General features: G+C 41.3%; 2 protein-coding genes across 3 annotated transcripts; one reads left to right on the top strand and one right to left on the bottom strand.

Moving 5' to 3' along the window:
* Nucleotides 1-2: 2 nt before the first annotated feature.
* On the top strand, nt 3-8,667 carry pnkp (polynucleotide kinase 3'-phosphatase). The gene is made up of 17 exons (XM_062385908.1): nt 3-261; nt 1,345-1,391; nt 1,713-1,991; nt 2,134-2,433; nt 2,664-2,743; nt 3,105-3,162; nt 3,612-3,719; nt 3,798-3,869; nt 4,098-4,146; nt 4,395-4,465; nt 4,608-4,700; nt 6,536-6,632; nt 6,724-6,785; nt 7,070-7,179; nt 7,964-8,051; nt 8,137-8,204; nt 8,313-8,667. Exons 1-17 carry the CDS (start codon nt 141-143, stop codon nt 8,431-8,433), a joined length of 1,824 nt encoding a protein of 607 aa, XP_062241892.1. The 5' UTR covers nt 3-140; the 3' UTR covers nt 8,434-8,667.
* Nucleotides 8,651-17,010, bottom strand: si:ch1073-280e3.1 (complement C2). 2 transcript variants are annotated; one of them, XM_062385905.1, is made up of 19 exons: nt 16,857-17,010; nt 16,640-16,752; nt 15,857-16,004; nt 15,506-15,691; nt 13,561-13,734; nt 13,314-13,412; nt 13,024-13,166; nt 12,542-12,683; nt 12,268-12,402; nt 11,895-11,999; nt 11,619-11,756; nt 11,315-11,424; nt 11,098-11,224; nt 10,156-10,303; nt 9,923-9,996; nt 9,677-9,768; nt 9,431-9,563; nt 9,109-9,158; nt 8,651-9,034 (listed from the first exon to the last, which is right to left on the bottom strand). In XM_062385905.1, exons 1-19 carry the CDS (start codon nt 16,906-16,908, stop codon nt 8,849-8,851), a joined length of 2,355 nt encoding a protein of 784 aa, XP_062241889.1. In that variant the 5' UTR covers nt 16,909-17,010; the 3' UTR covers nt 8,651-8,848. The 2 variants fall into 2 exon arrangements, with proteins under 2 accessions (XP_062241889.1, XP_062241891.1); XM_062385907.1 differs by having other exon boundaries at nt 13,024-13,163.
* Between the last annotated feature and the right edge of the window lie 1,641 nt (nt 17,011-18,651).

Below are 18,651 nucleotides of genomic sequence, written 5' to 3'. Positions count from 1 at the left end.
TGCTTTAACAGAAGAAGTTGTGATCAAAAGTAGTAACGCCGATTATATTAATATTTATAACACAGTCAGTGATTAAAGTGATTAACAGTGTGAGTCATAGTCCCCGTCAGGCTGAACGCGGAGCCGCTGTGGTCGCTCGGATGTCGTGCACGCTCGTCGGCGCCTCCGGGGCTCGGGTCCCGCTGCTGGATGGCCGGGCTGTGCTTCTGGGCCGGGGTCCGCAAACCGGAGTCACCGACAAGGCATGCTCCAGGCACCAGGGTGAGGCGGATCCCATCATAATGCAAACTGACGCTGCTGGTCGTCATCTGAATGCAAAGGGCTCTAATGGTTGGGAGGAATAGCTTTAAATCATAAAAGTTAGACATTTTTCTGTTCTTCTGACACATTATAACTATGGGAAGAAAACGGAGTCCTCCCACTCCAGCTCACTGAGATTAGAAAACCATCATCCCTGATGGGTGAGACTCAGAGTTGACTGTCTCATTAAGGCCTTGTGTCTGTTACAAAAAATATATTTGAATTCACAGGTGACTAGGATGAAATTTCACACCAGCTTTCTAATAAAGAGGGCAGAGGCAGACTCAGAGCCTAAAATATGAGTTTATTAAACCATTCATGTAAATGGTTTTAAAAAATGTATAATCAAAAGTTGTTTTGAGACCATTTTTAAGATTGCAAACTATTTGCATATGGTTTGCTTCTTACTCCTTTTTATTTCAGTCATCTTGACTTTTATCTTTGACTGCTGGTACCTTAGATGTGTGAAGATGAAACATCCATTGAGAAAATAACTGGAATATTTCAATACAAAATATAAATGACACCGTGAGAAATTGATCATCTTTACCTTTTAAGGACACAGCTGTTTTTTATACACTAAGTGGCCAGTTTGTTAGGTACTCCTTGATAAAACAGATACAGTATAACATAGTCCTGCAATAACAGGCAAGACGAGAAGCCTCAAATCACAGAAATATCCATCCTGTAAATTCAGATTTTTGTTCAAATTGTTTTAGGATGTGTTGATTCACCTATCATTTTTGAAGACACAGTTAGCTGTGTTGTTAAACTGTGATTTATAAATACAGAGTGACGTTTCTGCCCTGATTGATATGCAACAACCCATGTTCACACATTGAGGTCCTTTGCCACAATGTTTTTGGTTTGCCAAAACATGTAGCAAATAACAAACAGTTAAATTGTTTCATAAATATGAAAAGGGAAACTAATCTATTTTTCATACAATACTTTGACTTCTCAATGAATATAAATATCAAACTGTAAATGTTTCTGTGTGTGAATATATGTTTGTGGTGACACTTACCTTTTTGTTTCCTCCAGTGAAAGTGGTGGCTTGCTATCCAGACCAGGATGTGGTTGTTACTCAGGTATGTTTGTCACACGTTCACAGTTTATATTTATTTAGTTTCCCTGTGAAGTGCTCAAGCTAGAAACACCACTGCTAAAATACACTCCAAAATGCATTTAAATAAAAATAAATTATATTAAAAAAAATTTACATTGTTCATATTATATTGGGATTTCCACACTACACAATCAGTATCAGTATCAGAAATGTATTTTTCTTTTCCAACCTGAACTCTCACTCTCGTTTCTTTACTGCCTAGACTCACCCAGGTTATTGTACAATCAAAACACCATAAAATGCCAAAGTTCAGTGTGGGTACGTGTCCTGTTTTGCTTCACAGCTTGGTGCCAATCCCAGTTTCCTAGATGGTGAGAAGCTTGGCCGGGGTCAGTCTGGTAAACTCACCCATGGAGGCGTTCTCTACCTGGTTAACCACAACCATCCATTTAAACTCCACTACTCCCTGAGCAACAAAGGTACAATCTCCAGTGCTGCACAGAAAGTGCTAAAAGCCACCGATAAGACAAAAGGAGGAAGGAACGGGAAAGAAAAAGAGACACAGTCAAAGCTGGCACCGAAACGCAGTATAAAGGATTTCTTCCCTACCTCTCCCATGAAGGTAACACAGGTTTCACTGTTAGATTATTGAATTCTAATCTAATCTATCTGAATGACTTTTTCCTGAGTCATGTTACAACACATATCATTTATGTATATTTAATCAATGATAGGCAGTGTTATTTTTTTTTTTTTCTGTTCAGTCTTATAAAAGACAATTGAGCCCAGAGAGGGGACAGCCTGAGGTGAAGCGCCAAAGGACAGATGAGGAGGTGTCAGGTGGATGGATGAAGGAAGAAGAAGAAGATGATGAAGAGGAGAGACTGGCAGAGGAAAAGCTCAAGCAGCTGCAGGAGTTGGCAGAGAAGTCTACGACAGAGATGAGTAACAGCCCCCACCCTTCATCTTCATCATCATCTTCAAAGGCCTGTCTAAAAAGCAGCTGGCAGCAAATAGGCAACCTGATGCTTTACACTGCTGCTGGAGTTAAAGGGAGTGACAAGGTGGGGACTGTTTCAATGCTAATGAAGTTTGTCTGTATTCAAGTATTCATCTTTTCATCACTGTGCCGGGGCATTGTTAATTTGTTATATGCAAAATAAAAGCTGTGTGGCTTTAATATTGTTTCAAAATCACAATCAGTGAAGATCATCAACGTTTGAATTACAAGGTAGGTTGAGGATATCATCCAGCGCCGGTGAAAATGACTGAATCTCCCTCTTCTCGTCTCCAGATTGCTGGGTTTGACATAGATGGCTGCATCATCACCACCAAGTCTGGGAGAGTCTTTCCCACTTCACCAGATGACTGGAGGTTTGCTTATGTTTTAGCTCCAGCTAAAAATAGGGATCTTTAACTGGTGTTATGAGACTAGGATAAAGGACTGTCTTAACTGATGTTGGGTTATTTCCGAGGGGTTAGTTTTGAACTTTGACCGAGGTTTGTCTGTAAAAATTGTGCAGACTCTCCCTTACCAAGTTTAATGAATACAGAAGTGTGAGTGTGTCTCTCTGCATTGTACACACACATGAAACCCCTTACCACTTGTGTGCTTGCTCCTGCATTCCAGTGTGCCCCTGATATGTTGTCCTATCATAGAAAGTGGCTAATATACCACAGATTATATCTCACGACTACTTGTTTCGTTGTAATCATTCTTTTGTTTAAATCCCAGGATTCTGTTTCCAGAGATTCAGCCCAGACTGGCCACTTTGCTTAAAAGAGGATATAAGGTGAGAAGGAGAAACACTGCAGCTGCTAATAATATTTAGTGAACTTTGCAAGATTCAAGGCAAGGCAAGTTTATTTTATAGCACATTTCAACAACAAGGCTCAGGAGGTAGAGCAGGGTCGTCCACTAACCAGAGGGCTGGCCATTGGATCCCCAGCATCCGCTTTCTGAAGTGTCCCTGGGCAAGAACTGGCATTGAACCTCTAATTGCCTGTATGAATGATGTATGATAGACAAGTGCTACACATAGATGCACTGTATGAATATGTGAGTGTGAATGGGTGGATTAAAAAAACTATACTGTGGAGTGTATGAAGTGAGCAATTATATGATTTTACGAAAGGCCGTGTCAAACAGGAATATCGTCAGCGTTGATTTAAAAGAACTTAGAGATGCAATTGAATGTTAGTTTTTACCACTTGATCCACTGCTGTTGCTCTCCCTTTTTAGGTGGTGTTCTTCACAAACCAGATGGGGATCGCTAGAGGCAAACTGAGACCAGAAGCCTTTAAGTCTAAAGTGGAGGACATACTCACCAAGCTGCAACTACCTGTGCAGGTTAGCTTGGCTGTATATAATTAAGAAGATATATTACGTAAAGCAGATATTTGGATGCCGCATGTTTCTTTGTTTCAGGTGTTTGTAGCGAGCGGCCCTGGTATTTACAGGAAACCAGTTTTGGGAATGTGGAATCACCTGTGTGAGAAGGTAATTGTCAGCACACGGACACAGACACACAGACCAAGGTTTTGAAAGGTCCACACCTCATTCTATGCCTTTGAGAGGAGGCTGACAATACAAAATAAAAACAACACTGAGTCAAAGAAAGTGCCCTGTTGTCACTCCTCACAACATCATGTACTGCTGTGCCTGCATGATGACAGTGTGTGTCTGATATAATTGAAAGACATGGTTGCATGTTTGTCACCTGCTCAGGTTAATGATGGTGTCACCGTTGATAAGACAGCAAGTTTCTATGTGGGAGGTGAGTAGAGTCATGGTCGTGACAGTTTGTGTTCTCAGATATCTGATTTCACACAAAGACACATGTGTTACATAAGCTATATAAGCTATGTTTTTTGGGAAAAATTCAGTTCTTTTCTCTTGAACAAAAAAATGTGTTCGGTAGGCGATTTGTTAATTTGAACTTTAATCGCCAATTATTTAACTTTTATTATTCTTTTATCTGTTATTTTACTAATCGTGAGCTTATGGTTCAACCTCTTTGCTCAGATGCCGCAGGGAGGCCTGAAAACTGGGCGCCAGGGAAGAAGAAGAAGGATTTTTCCTGCAGTGATCGACTGGTAAGACATGAGATTCTTAGTCTGGTTAAGTTTCACCACTTTGTTCCACTTCTTTAACCACATTAAATTAGTCCTCACTGGTACATAAATCATCAAAAATCAATATGTGTAACATTTATTATCTTATTTCTTGTTCTTGTAGTTTGCTCTAAACATTGGGTTGAAGTTCCAAACCCCAGAGGAGTACTTTTTGGGCTGGAAGAGCGCCCCCTACAGCCTGCCTGATTTTGACCCTGTAAGTCCAATGACCAATTTGACATGAATAGTCTCTTTTATATATATATATATATATATATATATATATATATATATATTGAATTGTGATGGTACAATCCAGTATTAGCTCCATGTTGAAAAAAACGTGTCGTAAAAAAAGTCATCATCTTATGAGAACTCATTTTAGACTACGTGTTATTGTACAGTGCTGTACCCTAACCCTAACCTGGGTAAAAAGAGGAATGTGGAGCATCTTGTTAATTGACACTTGAGTATAGATTTAGGAAATTACTCAATACTTCATCCTTTGGCACATCAGCACCACATTGTCATAAGTATCAGGACCTTAGAAAGAGTGTGCCAGAAATTCAGCGAGAGGGCAAACGCAGAGATGTGATTGAGTTCAGTGTGAGAATGATGGAGAACATCAAAGTTGCATTTTGTGCAAAGTTCTTGAAAAGTGTCAGAAGTTAAACAAACCTTTTGTCTTTACTGCAGGAGAAGAATAGAGATTTTTTTTTTTTTTTTTTACTGTCAAATGCACAACAATAACATTAAGCAGTCGCTGGCAGTGAAATGCTTGAGTCTCAGGCTCTCTTCTAACAATGCTCAAGTAATTACAACCTATACAATAAAATAAGATAGAAATAGTGTAAAATAGAATGAAATGGAATATCAAAATTTAAAAAAGAAAATAATGTATATATATCTAAATATATCTAAACAACTGAGGAGAAAATAAAACAACAAATGTGCAAATATGCAGATATGTCACGGAGAGGAGTTTAAAAGTCTTATGGCCTGGGGGATGAAACTGTCTCTGAGCCTGGTGGTGCGTGCCCGGATGCTGCGGTACTGTCGGCCAGATGGCAGCAGGCAAAAATGTTTATGGCTGGGGTGAAAAGGGTCTTTAATAATCCGGCTGCTCTTCTTCCTGCACCGCTGGGTGTAGAGGTCCTCTATGGATGGTAGCGCTGTCCTGGTGATGTGCTGGGCAGACTTCACCACCCTCTGTAAAGCCTTACGGTTCAGGGCGGTGCAGCTGCCATACCAGGCAATGATGCAGCCAGTCAGGATGCTCTCTGTGGTGCATCTGTAGAAGTTGCAGAGAATCCTGGAGTCCATGTGGAGCTTCCGCAGCCTGCGGGGGAAGAAGAGTCGCTGTCTGGCCGTCTTCCTGATGGAGTCTGTGTGATGGGTCCAGGTCAGGTCATCAGTGATGTGGACCCCGAGGAACTTGAAGCTGCTGACTCGCTCCAACGTGGACCCGTTGATGGAGAGGGGGGTGTGTTCTTCTCTTCGTCTCTTCCTGTAGTCCACGATCAGCTCCTTCGTTTTGATGACGTTGAGATGGAGGTTGTGTTCCTGGCACCAAGATGTCAGGGCTCTGACCTCCTCTCTGTAGGCCTTCTCATCGTCGCCGGTGATCAGGCCTATGACAGTGGTGTCATCAGCAAAATTTAATGATGGTGTTGGAGCTGTGGGTGGCCACGCAGTCATGCATTAACAGGGAGTAAAGAAGAGGACTGAGCACGCAGCCCTGGGGGGCCCCAGTGTTGAGAGTCAGGGTGGAGGATGTGGTGCTGCCGATCCGCACCGCCTGTGGTCTGCCCGTCAGGAAGTTCAGGATCCACTCACGGAGGGCAGTGTGGAGGGTGACTGCATCTGCAGTCGACCTATTTGACCTGTAGGCAAACTGAAGAGACTGCACCTCTCAGAATCACAAATAAAAGAACCACAAAGACTTGGTTGTAATTTCTTCTTTTGTGGAGGAGGAAATGTTTGATTGTGTTTGGGTAATGTTTTGTCTGTTTCCATATTTTTGTAAATGATTTTCTTCGTCTGAATCGTCAGAGAAAGCTTGACTCGGCTGCCAGGCTGTACGACCCTCCATCGGCCTCCCTCACATCCAGCAGGACAGAAGTCATTGTTGCTGTCGGTTTCCCTGCTTGTAAGTGAGCTTGGATGGTTTATCATGGATTTTCTGGTCTGTCATTCGACAACGCCCTTAACATGTTGTTCTCTGTTCTCTCTCTCTGCAGCTGGTAAATCCACTTTCTTCCACACCCACATCATTCCACAAGGCTACACGTACGTCAATAGGGTGAGTGGATATTGTAAGAACGGGACTCCAGACGCCTCTTCTGCCTGTGTATCTTTATCAGGAGAGACTTTGATTCAATGTTTTAACAACATTAAATATATTATATAAATTGTATATATATATATAATTTTTTTTTTACAGTTATTTGTCAAGTCAATAAGATGTCAAGAAAATCGAAATACAGACAAAAAGAGATTCATTGATTTTGAGTGAGATGCATACGTTTATGTTACACGATAGAAACAATATATTGATCCTTTCATTGGGTTTTATTTCTGTGTCAGGACACACTGGGTTCATGGCAGAGCTGTGTGTCGGCATGTGAGCGCTCTCTGAAGGAAGGCCACAGTGTTGCCGTGGACAACACCAACCCGGACCCGGAGTCTCGAAAGCGGTAATGCAGCAGCGCTTCATCTCTATTTACTGTGAAGGCACTTTTATCTCTGGGTGTTTCCTCGACTGTTTGCATATCTAGCTCCTCCTCACTGGATACTCCTTTAGACAAACAAAAGCCTCAATAGACAGGCGTTCAAAAGTGGAGAATAAATATACACAAACAGTTGAGAATATTTACAGGCAGGGTGGAGACTTTTATTGTTGTGTACACTGACCTATGATTTAAGTCAGTGCTTGGCAACACATCAAGGAAAAATGGGGAGAAACTTCCCACAGACACAGACAAATTTGTTACATGAACGAAAAAGGTTTTAGTCCAATAGATGACGGATCCTACTGGAGACAGACCAGTCATTTTTGTTTACGTTTTTAAAGAAATCCTACTAAATGGGTGCATTTGCTCTCTGGTTAAAGAGTGGCTTGATACTAAGAAAGCGACAGTTGTAGTCCATTTCCTTCTGTGTGTGGTGGCTCTTAATTCACTGACACACAGTATCTATACTGAATTAAGAGTAATTTACTGTAGGAATATTTTGAGATACATTTTTAATAATATATATTTTGAGCTGTAGACCACAATCATGGAAATTAGGATTAAAAAATTCTTGACACATTTTATGTCTGTGAGTAATGGGTCTAGATTAGAATATATAAAATGTTCACTTTCTTAAATGACATAATGCAAGTTTATGTAGATGAACCTGTACAGCATGCTGTCTGAGATGTATATACTGCGGCTGCTCGCTTCTGCATATGGTTTTCTCTGTTTGCGCATTTGCTAGCTATGTGGACGTGGCGAAAGCAGCAGGAGTGTCCTGTCGCTGTTTTCACTTCTCCGCTTCTCTGGAGCAAGCCAAACACAACAACAAAGTAAGACTGTGCTCTGCACTGTTGTTTGTTTCGTCTGGTCACAAAGTGCGTGTTTGATGATGTTTTTTTATACTGTTGTCCTCAGTTCCGTGAAATGGCTCCGTCCGAAAGCAAACACGCCAAGGTCAATGACATGATTTTTCACAGCTACAAGTAAGCATGACTCATTGGGCTTTGAATCCTGCCAGTAATAACTAAACAGTGTAGACTTAAGTGTCAGCTGTGCAATGTTTTTCTAAATCTGTGTCTCCCTCTGGACAGGAAACACTTTGTGGCTCCTGCTCTCTCTGAGGGATTCGCCGAGATCCTCCAGATCCACTTCGTCCCAAAGTTCAAAGACAGCCAATCAGAGACCCTGTTCCGACAGTTTTCTGAGGGCTGATTGGACAGTTGGCTTTTAAAAGACCAGCCAACCGATCCCCACTGACCTATCCACCTTATACGCAATATCGTATGTCTCAATAGGGATGTAGTCTAGACTTGTGGGACAGAATCAGGAACTGTAATGGAATGTGTGATATATTCATGAATGTCTCCCCGGACCTGGTGGATGCAAAAGATTTACATGTGTTGTTTAGAAAGAATAAAATGGATTAAAAAACCTTTTTAAATGGTACTTTTATTTGTTATGTTGTATTTGTTAAAAGTAAAATTATTCTTTCCAAGTAAGCTTACAGTCAGGAAAAGCATTGCTAGTCCATTTGATTTAGATTTTCAGTTGTGATTATTCCCTTATATTGTATAGTAAGTAGTTATAAATGCCCATGATCTCTGTTGAATTCTCCATTGCTCGGTTATTATTCCAAGTGGTCCAAGACGTCGGGCAGGAACTGAATCTGCTTGCCCAGATACTTTTTCAGCCACGGCACGATGTGGAACAGGTCGATGTGAAAGTCTCGAGCGTCAGGAGGCGGCTTGTCGCTGCTGAACCCAGTCATAGGTGGGTCACAAACGTCTATGGTGCCCCAGCTCACTACGGCCACCTGGTGATGAAAGCAGTCGATGTGATAGTGATTCCACTTTGAATGATCAGGCTCTTATTAAATATAACACTGACCTGAAAGTAGCGCTTTCTTTTCTGCAGAAACAGGGATCCACCAGAGTCACCTTTACAGAAAGAGGCAAAATGTAACTTTCATGTGAATATTTTAAACATGATAAAAACCATGGGTCATATAACTGTTTTCAGACATGACCTCGTAAGGATGTTGGAGAATTGGGCCTGGAGTTTCCTCCTGAGTTTGCCTTTCACACTTGCACAACACCGCAGAAGATTTTGTGTTCACACATACAGCCCTTACAGAGATTGTCTAGAGAGGAAACCCGGGATTCAGTGCATGTCTGAAAGCAGCTACACAGTAAGTGTCCAGAGTCAAGACCTTTGCAGGAGACAGCATCCTGATATCCGGAGGTGCCTCCAGAGCAGAGGAATGAATCAGGGACGTATTCTTCCAAAGTGACATCGGTGGGCTGTTTTAAAGTCTGCCTGGCCTTCTCCACACAGCCAGGCCTCTGAGGACAGACAAACAACGACGTGTCGATGTTTTAACTGATCTATGTCCACCACATCTACATCTGACCATAAGCGTGAAAGCAGCTAACAGTCTGATGATTGCAGCTCTCACCTGTCTCTTCGTGTGTATGTGGGTTTGTTTGCGTCCCGAGTTCTTCTGGATGAAAAAGGCAGCAGTCTGCTCATGTGCCAGTAGTTCATTTCCTGTATACAGTACATACAGGAATTTAACTGAGCATACAGGAGAACTTATTTTGATTTATATATTCCAACTTATCATATACAATTTATCTGATTCCATGTGTTCATAATATGAATTCTCCTGCTAAACAGACTCCTGAGTATTAAGGCCACATACTGTGCTGCTGACAGGTAGAGTTGATGGTTCTCATGGCTCTGCTGGCTGGTACGGTGCATGGCAAGCAGATAGGTCTGTTGTTTGAAATATGACACATACACTGTTTGTTAGGTGTATACGTTTTTCTCTTGTTTACATGTAGGCGACACAAGGATGGAAATACAAGAATACACAACTTATACATCCTCCATGACCTAAATATATGTTGGCTGATAGTTCAAGACTTTTCTTACCTGGCCTTCGAGGAAAGAGGGATACTCTTGTTCACGTAGACTAGAGCGACATCGTAGTCGTAGAACTGGGACACATTTCTGTGTTCGAGTGCGTTGACGTTATACTTGGGGTGAATGAACACTGTGCTGGACCTCACTGTGCCATTGCCTGGGAAGCAAAGAAGCTACTTGTTGCTACAGGCATGAATTCAACACGAGGGTTAACAGTGTTGTATTGTGATGCAACTAGCATTGTCTCCAAGTTGATTCCTTAAAGGATAACATGCTAAAAACTGTATTTTCTTATCAAGATCCATGAATGGGGAAATGCTAAAAAACAAAAACAAATCTCTATTTCTCAATGTTAAAGAAAGTAAAAAAGGCAAAATTCCTGATCCTGATCCACACAAATTATGAATTCTTCCTTAACCCATACCACATCCTTCCACCAAGTTTTTGGGGAATCTGATCAGTAGTAATCTTGCTTATAACACACACTCAAACTAGCCCACAATCTAGAATTGCCCTCAGGGAACGCATCCTTCAGCCAAAGCCCAACAGTCCTCTCATGGAATCACATTAAATTCAATAAATCAGGATTTTTATTTGAATCTGCACCAAATTACACAGACTCACATATATCTGTACGATATGTGTGGAATTAGTGGAATTTTTTTCCCATCAAGATCAGTGAATTACAGTTTTTTTAGTATGTGGTTTTTTGCATTATCCTGCTAACTAACTACAACTAGGTTAAAACTTTGAGGGTCAAACTTCCAGAACAAGGCATTTGTCATTAAACATGAAAATAAACTACATGTACAGACAGGTCTGTGACAGAATATCACCAACCTTTTCAACCCAGAAAGAAAAACCCCAACACATGTTTTCTTTCAACAGCTCCAATTACCCACTTAAACTTTCTGCCAGTCTCCAACAATATTGTCCCACATTGACACTGACCGTGTTCTATGTCCACTTGGTAATTCACCCTCTCTGTGCTGGCTTTGACAAAACAGTGGGCAGCTGTCAGCACCCAGTTCTGGCTCACGATGGATCCAAAACACGACTTCTTAGGCCCCCATACAGGCTGTAAGGGAGGATGGTGTCACATGTGAGTGATGGTCAGCATTAAATAAAAACCTGCTGTTTGATTTCAGTGAGTGTGCAAAGCTCTTACTGATTTCAGAGTTACGTGCCAGGGCTTGTTGTAGACTGTTGTCCCACCCTTCTCAAGGTCGCTGGAGATGTCTTCCTGAGCAACCCCACACATCGTCACACTCACGTCACCTGCGTCATGAAACATAGATGTTAGAATGGACTATTAATAGCAATTAACATCTGGAAAAAATGTGTATGTTATGGTATTGTTGGAAAAAGAATGACTGCCAGTCTTTTTTGTTTCTTTTGTGCTCCAAAAGTCTCAGCCGCAGTCATGAAACACTGGCAGTTGGTGAAGGGTGAGGGTGAGAGCAGTCTCTTACTTATGATGCTGTTGAACACCTCTCCCAGGGTTTGGAAGTCTTTCAGGATGAAGACGTGTTGCTCGCCACGTTTCTTAGAGGATAATGAGTTCAACTCCTCTTTGTTCAGCTCTTTCCCCACACCAAATACATAGACATCTGATAAAACACACACAAAGTCACTCAATGTGTTTATGTTCAACACAAAGGCAAGCATGTCAAAACACAATACGTCAGCACATTACACTTTGCTTTGTAAAAGTGATCTTCGACTGCTTTTGAGTGACTTCTTGATACCCAGCATGGTCTCATGTGTGTGATCCTGAGCCGTGCTGCTGTAGCCCAGCAGTTCCCTGATCTGGGCCAGAGCGATCTGAGGCTTGATGCCTGTGTTGGAGAAACCTGTCGGCAGAGCAACCCAAGAGAAATAGGGATGGTTTTAAAGGAGCTCTTATTTGATCTTATCACTTGAGAAAAATGATCTGCTCTGTTCTTTCTCTGAATTAAAGAGATGGAATTAGGAAAAAGATTTCTGAATTAGTCAAATTATTTTCATGAATTATCTAAATCATTTTCGGGTAGATTCGATTATCTCATTATCTCAGATTTTTTTCTCAAGTGTATGCAATATGCTTCTGAGCAAAAGTTCAAGCTTTTTTTAGTTATTCACCGTCTGTTTCTATGATGATGATGTTCTGAGTCTCATTAAAATGGTTCTTGGCGCTGTTCTGCTTGAAGAAGTTTATCACCTCACTGACACGGTGAAGCGCGGAGTGGAGGTTAGTGCCCGTCTTATGACCGTGGCCTGCAGATAGAACAAAGACAAAAGATTGAATGATGGAAACTTAGAAGGACCATAAATTAAATGAACTATCAAACATATTGGTTGTTAGTGGTTCTAGACTTCTGGCCTTGAATAAACAAAGACTGTAGCAGAGTCCTACTGTCGTAGCTGAACTGCTCCAGATCATAAATAACGTCCTCAATGCTAGTGCTTATATCCGTTTCCATGATGTTTACGATGTCTTTAGCCTCACTGGCAAATGACAACACGTGGAACTTCAACTGTACCTCGTAACTGTCCAGCTAAAAAAGAAATAAAGAAGACATGTTAGTTTCACATCAAGACTATAATAATATGGTCGACATGACGGCTCCTTAAAAGTGAAACCAAAGTGCTCGGTCTGCCCCTGGTGGCTTGCTGCAGTATGGGTCATAAACCCCACCTCTTCCATATTAACAGATGGGACATGGACCGAACTGGTCAAAGTACTCATTGAGTACATGTTTGTAGTTTCTGTCATTCGGGATGATCTTGACATTAAAGAATATTGTGTAGTTCCTAAAAAGTTTGGTTTTAATTAGTTGAAACCATTACCACATCTTTGTGATTCCAAAAATCAAACTGAGCTCAACCGGTTCAGACCTTTCTGATGAGAGCAATGGTGGCATCCCTGGAAATGTCAAAGTCCTGCTTTGTGATGCTTCCTGAAGTGTCCAATAAAATGTAGACATTCATGCGACTGCCATCAGACACACGGATGGTTCGTCCAAAGGATCTTGTTGCTGCTAACACACAAAAAGTGTTTTGTTTTTTAATTAGAGTTGGCCTCCTCTTTGAATTTGCTCATCAATTTTTTGTGCAATCACTTTAAATGACATGTTATTTGTGCAGCAACATTCGAAACACTGGTTCAGGACACAGATACAAGATACTTTTCTTCTTGGAGTCTGGGGAGACTACATCCATGACTCCAGCAAGTGAGCCCGCCATGGCTTGGGCCACAGCACTGGGCGAGTCAAAGGTGTTTGGACCTGCAGCAAAACGCAAAGATAGCACACATTAATCTTTTATAATGATAGTGCACTGTGTACTGTTTCGGTACTGCTGTGATAATAAAAATTGGGTCGGATCGGATTAGCTATATTTTGTATATCAAAAGATGTTATTCTTCTAACACACCTTGGCAGCGTGGTGATGAGCCGCTCCACTCCCTATTCTCCAGGCAAACCCTTACAGCCGACCCGAGCAGGTTCAGACCGGCCTGACACCGAAAGAGCACCTTCTCTCCAGTGTGGAACAGGCCCCCTGACCTTTGGGCCCCCGGCGGGATCCCTGGGTCATCACAGTCGTCAGCTGCAATTAAAAACAGAGAGCCAACAATAAACCAAAGAATAGTAATTTTTTTAAGGTAACATCAACATTTTGGAATTGTGCCCCAGAATCTAGAAATGTTCAGAATGTACCATATCAAACCAGATCATGTACCAGATCAAACTAAACATATATTACACTTAATGAAATAAGGAATGTGATTCATACTTTATCAATGTTTGCAGTCCTTTCCTAGCCTGACGTTGTCAGACTCAAAATTCTAGTCAGAATGTGAGTCTGAGACCGCTCCATTGGGATGTGATTATGGGGCGTGTTTCAACTGACCAGGAAATAAAATTCTTCTTCGCTCAATTGGATAGACCTACAACCAATCAGAGCAACGTAGTATGTGACGTATGTTAAGCAACGCATTGTGAGTTATTTACTGACGCCGGGTTCTCACCGGACGCTGAAGCGATGCCGAAGCAAAGCTTCAGCGCAGCGTCAAGCCTTAAATAACAGCTGGCTCCCATCCACTCCCATGTTAAAACTTTGTGCGGCTCAGACCGGAGGCTGAAGCACCGCGCTGCGCCAAGGCTGCCTCGCGCTGTGCAGCGATCGTTTCGGCGTCGAGTCTATTTTTTGCGCTTGACTCGAGTGTAACGCACCAGGAAACACACTGAAAAGCCACAGCCACACAAGCAGTGATACAGATAAAAAGAGAGAGAGAGGGGGCTACGTATTCTCCACATAGGCTTGAGTGGAGAATACGTAATTTACCCCCGACACCCGACATTTAACAGAGCAAACAGAGAAGTTCTTCAACATGGATGACATTAAATAAATAATTGAAGTGGAGAAGTACAGTGAGTTGTATGATCCTCGGAACATGTTGTATAAAGACAACACCAAGAAAGACAAATGTTGGGACGCTGTTGATTGATGTTGGAGCAACAAGTAAGTATATGCTTTTAATCTACTGGATCAACGGGTGATATTATTAGCGCTGCCCGGCGGTTCAGCGTCACTTCAGTGTCCGGTGTGAACAGCCAAGCAGCGGGGCGATAGGGATTAGCGCGGTGCTTTGGCGTCGCCTCCACGTTCTCTGTTCCTCTTTCAAAATGAATGCGCTGTCGATGTCTTCTAAAACAGACTCAATGGTAGCATCTACACATCTCAGCTCTCCAGCGGCAGGCATGTTTGTTGAAAACGAATTCAACCCAAGGGCACTTTGATGACGTGGTTGATTACGTTACCCTTGACCATCTGTCCATCATCGTATAAAGCCCGCCCTGACAATCTGATTGGCCCGGTCGGGCATAATTTCTCCTCAGCAGAGCGACTCCAGACCGAACTTCCCGACCTCAAATGTTGTGGGCGGGGCTAAGTTCGTCTGGCATCCAGGCTAGTTCTTTCCTTTCCTTTCTCACCAATCCAAACTTCTGATAATGTGTAATTATATCTATTTATCTTATGTACTCCAGTTTATATCTGCAACCTTTTATTGTATCTTAGGCCGGCATTGTATTGATGGTTTTTGTAATGTAGTTTAATCATGGGTTATCTGCTTGTTTGTTTGGGTGTAGTGTTCATAGGTTTGTTTTACATTTAGCTTGGATTGTATGTATAATGCAAATGACTTATCTATAGATATTTGTATAAAAATATTATTTTATTTTATCTCATTAAAAACTGTTGAGGGACATCAGATGAAAATTTGCTCATACAGCTCACTCTGGGGCTCATTCGCAATAATGGTCTGATGATCAATGAGCCCTTTTTGTATCTAATAAAAAAACAATATACAACATACCATGGTTGTCACAGACAGGTATGTTGCCTGTCCACTCTCCAGAGAGGGTGCAGTTCCTCTGGGCTGACCCGTACAGGGTGAACCCTTCCATGCAGGAGAAGCTCTGCGCTGTCCCAACACGGAACCACTGCTCTCTGGGCCAGAAGTCGCCGTGATCCAGCTGGAGCTGAGCCGGACACAACACATCTAAAGGAGGTAGAGAGCAGTGAGGAGGGAAAAGAGAACAGAGGATGCAAGGAAGAAAGGAAGGGGGGAGGACAGGAGGAGGAAATCACAGAGGGAAATATGAACAGACAGCAAAGTCCTTTTGTGTACAAACGACACTGAATGCATCAGTAGTAACAATATTACCTTTGCATGTGGCCTGTGACACTGGTCTGCCACTGACTAATCTCATCAGTGACCATTCTCCGTCAGCACCACATATCCTGCTGCTGACTGGGAAAGGGTATTTTCCCAGGCCACATTGAAAGGTCAGCACACTGCCCTCCAGCCCCCCCTGTGGAGAATGATGGAAACACATGATCACTTTTGGAGTTGCGTTAAGAATGCCTTTCCTTTTCTGACATGACCAGAAAATGACCTTCCTAAGTTGTTCCTCAATTTTACTTCATGATTTTATTATACATATCATATTACCTTTTTTGAACCATTAAAATTAATAGATTATTGATAGATAACAATACCCACAATAAATAGATATTCATGTTTTGTTATTAAATGTCTTATTTGGTCTAACAACAATCCAAATACGACAAGCACATTCAGTTTGAAATGACCGATCGGTGCAAAACAGGAGGTCTTCATTTTGGAAAAGTTGCGATACACAAAAGTTTTTTTTTCTATTTAAAAAATATCTGCCTACTTCTTCCATAACATCCAGCACAAAACAATACAAAGTGACAGTATATTGTAGAATGGTTTGAGGAGGACTCACTAATGACAAAGATAATTCTGAAGAGTATTAACACAGAACAAGAGAACAGCCTAAGCCAAACAGACATCTTTAGAACACGCACTGCACTATAGTATAATCAATTATCAAAATGATTGGTGATTTAACTCTGAAATTAATCCACTGATCAGTTTATCAAGCAAAAAATTCAGCTCTAATGTCCAGTTAATGTTTTTCACCTGAGTGTAGGTGACGTGTCCACCTTTGATTCGCTCTGTGGTGGAACAGTTCAGAGACTGTGGATTCTCGAATGTGTCACCATAATAATCATACTCTTCCTCCTGCAGGGACACTGATGCACAAAGTACAATGCATAGACCTATTTGCAGGCATGTGGCACAAATCTATACTCTCACAAAAAAAATGTGCAAATGCACACAGCATTGAAATGCTCACCCTTCTGGACGAATATAAAGAGCAGGATCCACACTGTTGACTTGACATACATGACCACACTCTCTGGCTGGGTTTGTGTCTATTAGCGACAAAAACAACAGTAAGAGCGTTTGTATCAAAGTGCAGCGAGTTGCTTAATTTGATGAATGGTTACTCATTAACAGCACCAAATAGAGAAGAAGGGATTGAGAAATTTAGGAAAGAACACAGATTTGAGTTTACTTTCATTTCTGGTTGTGCTATTTTTGACTTTTTCTCTTCTCTGCAGTCTAATCTTTTTTATTTTTTAAGGCTGCTTGTAAACATGTACTAGGACTCTCAGCAGCAGGAAGCCTGGCATCAGCTGACACAGTTTAAAATCTCACAATAGTACATCCTGCTATTGTTCTTCATAGTTCTCAAACTAAACCTCATCCCAGCAATGTTGTCATTGTGCAGTTCATTTCAGTCATTTTCTGTCCAGCTGGTGTGAATTTAGCTTGCAGTAGAGCACAGATAAAAACACCACAATACAACCATACACAAAAACAATAACACTCACACAACAGCTCAATTATTTAAAGGTGACAGACTTCAGTTCTGTTCTGTTGCATATAATTCTCATGTCACGTGTATTGCATTTTTATGTTCCCCAAGGAGGTTGTTTTCACCCATGTCCTCTTGTTTGTATGTGAATTTGTTTGTAAGTAAGATTCCGCAACAACTATGAAACCTGGTGAAAGGATCCAGTAATCTGAGTGACATCTAAAACTGACTTGTGATTAGTACATCATGTTCAATGGCGGGATCTTGATGCTAAAGCTCCTCTCCATGATCAGACAACACAAAATGGAATAGAACGTTACATTTTGGTGTGGATCCAGAATCAGAATCAGAATCAGAATCAGAAAATATTTATTGCCAAGTAGGTTTACACCTACAAGGAATTTGCTCTGGTAATTGGTCCATACAATGAACATAGAAACATAAAAACATGAAAACACAATAAATACAACACACATAAGAAAATCAATAAAAAGAAACAATATATATTTACTCACTATTTACTTCTTATTTACTCCCTTTTTCTAATATTTATACAAAGTAACATTTATTTAGACATAAACAAATCTAAGTAAAATATATATAATAGATAAAAGATATGAAAAGTAAAAAGTGAAATACAAGATGCAAGACAGTGAACAGTGTCCAGGACCTTTGTATCACTTTTCCAACATTGTGTTAACATTTTCCAAATTTTCGCCTGTTTCCAAGAAAATAATTCATGGATCTTGATGAAAAAAATCTGTCATATTTAGGGAACTGATATCTTTGAGTGTGAAATTTGGTGCAGCTCGATTCAGTTTACGGGGCCTGTTGGGCCTTGGTGGATGTATGTGCTCTACTGAGTCCCATACGAGTTGTGTTTGTGTTCCGGATCGCTCTCGGTTTGTGCGTGCAAGCATTTGTGTGATAAACATTTTAGGAGCTTAAAAGATCATTACTGGGATTATCAAGATTTAAAGCGGGATCCAGACCTCCACCCTCACCCCTTCTCCCCCATTCCATGCCACCTCCCTCCTCCTCCTCCTCCTCGGTGCTCAGTCCTCTCAGCTGACTCGGCTTTGTTCGACACTGTGAAGGAGTTTCTGAAACTCTTTTGTAACCACTCACCCACCATCAGGGAACAAGAGAAATACAGGTTGATGCTGTTCATGCTAAACTTGGCTAAATGGATAAAAAGGAATAACTGCTAACATGGATTATGATTACAACTGCAGTTTGACAATTCTTGGGTGTGAAATGTGTTGAGTTT

This window comes from Platichthys flesus, chromosome 4 (assembly GCF_949316205.1).
Source record: "Platichthys flesus chromosome 4, fPlaFle2.1, whole genome shotgun sequence".
NCBI classification, from domain to species: domain Eukaryota; kingdom Metazoa; phylum Chordata; class Actinopteri; order Pleuronectiformes; family Pleuronectidae; genus Platichthys; species Platichthys flesus.
Note: the sequence above shows the minus strand (reverse complement) of the source record. Positions and strands in the feature narration are given on the sequence as shown.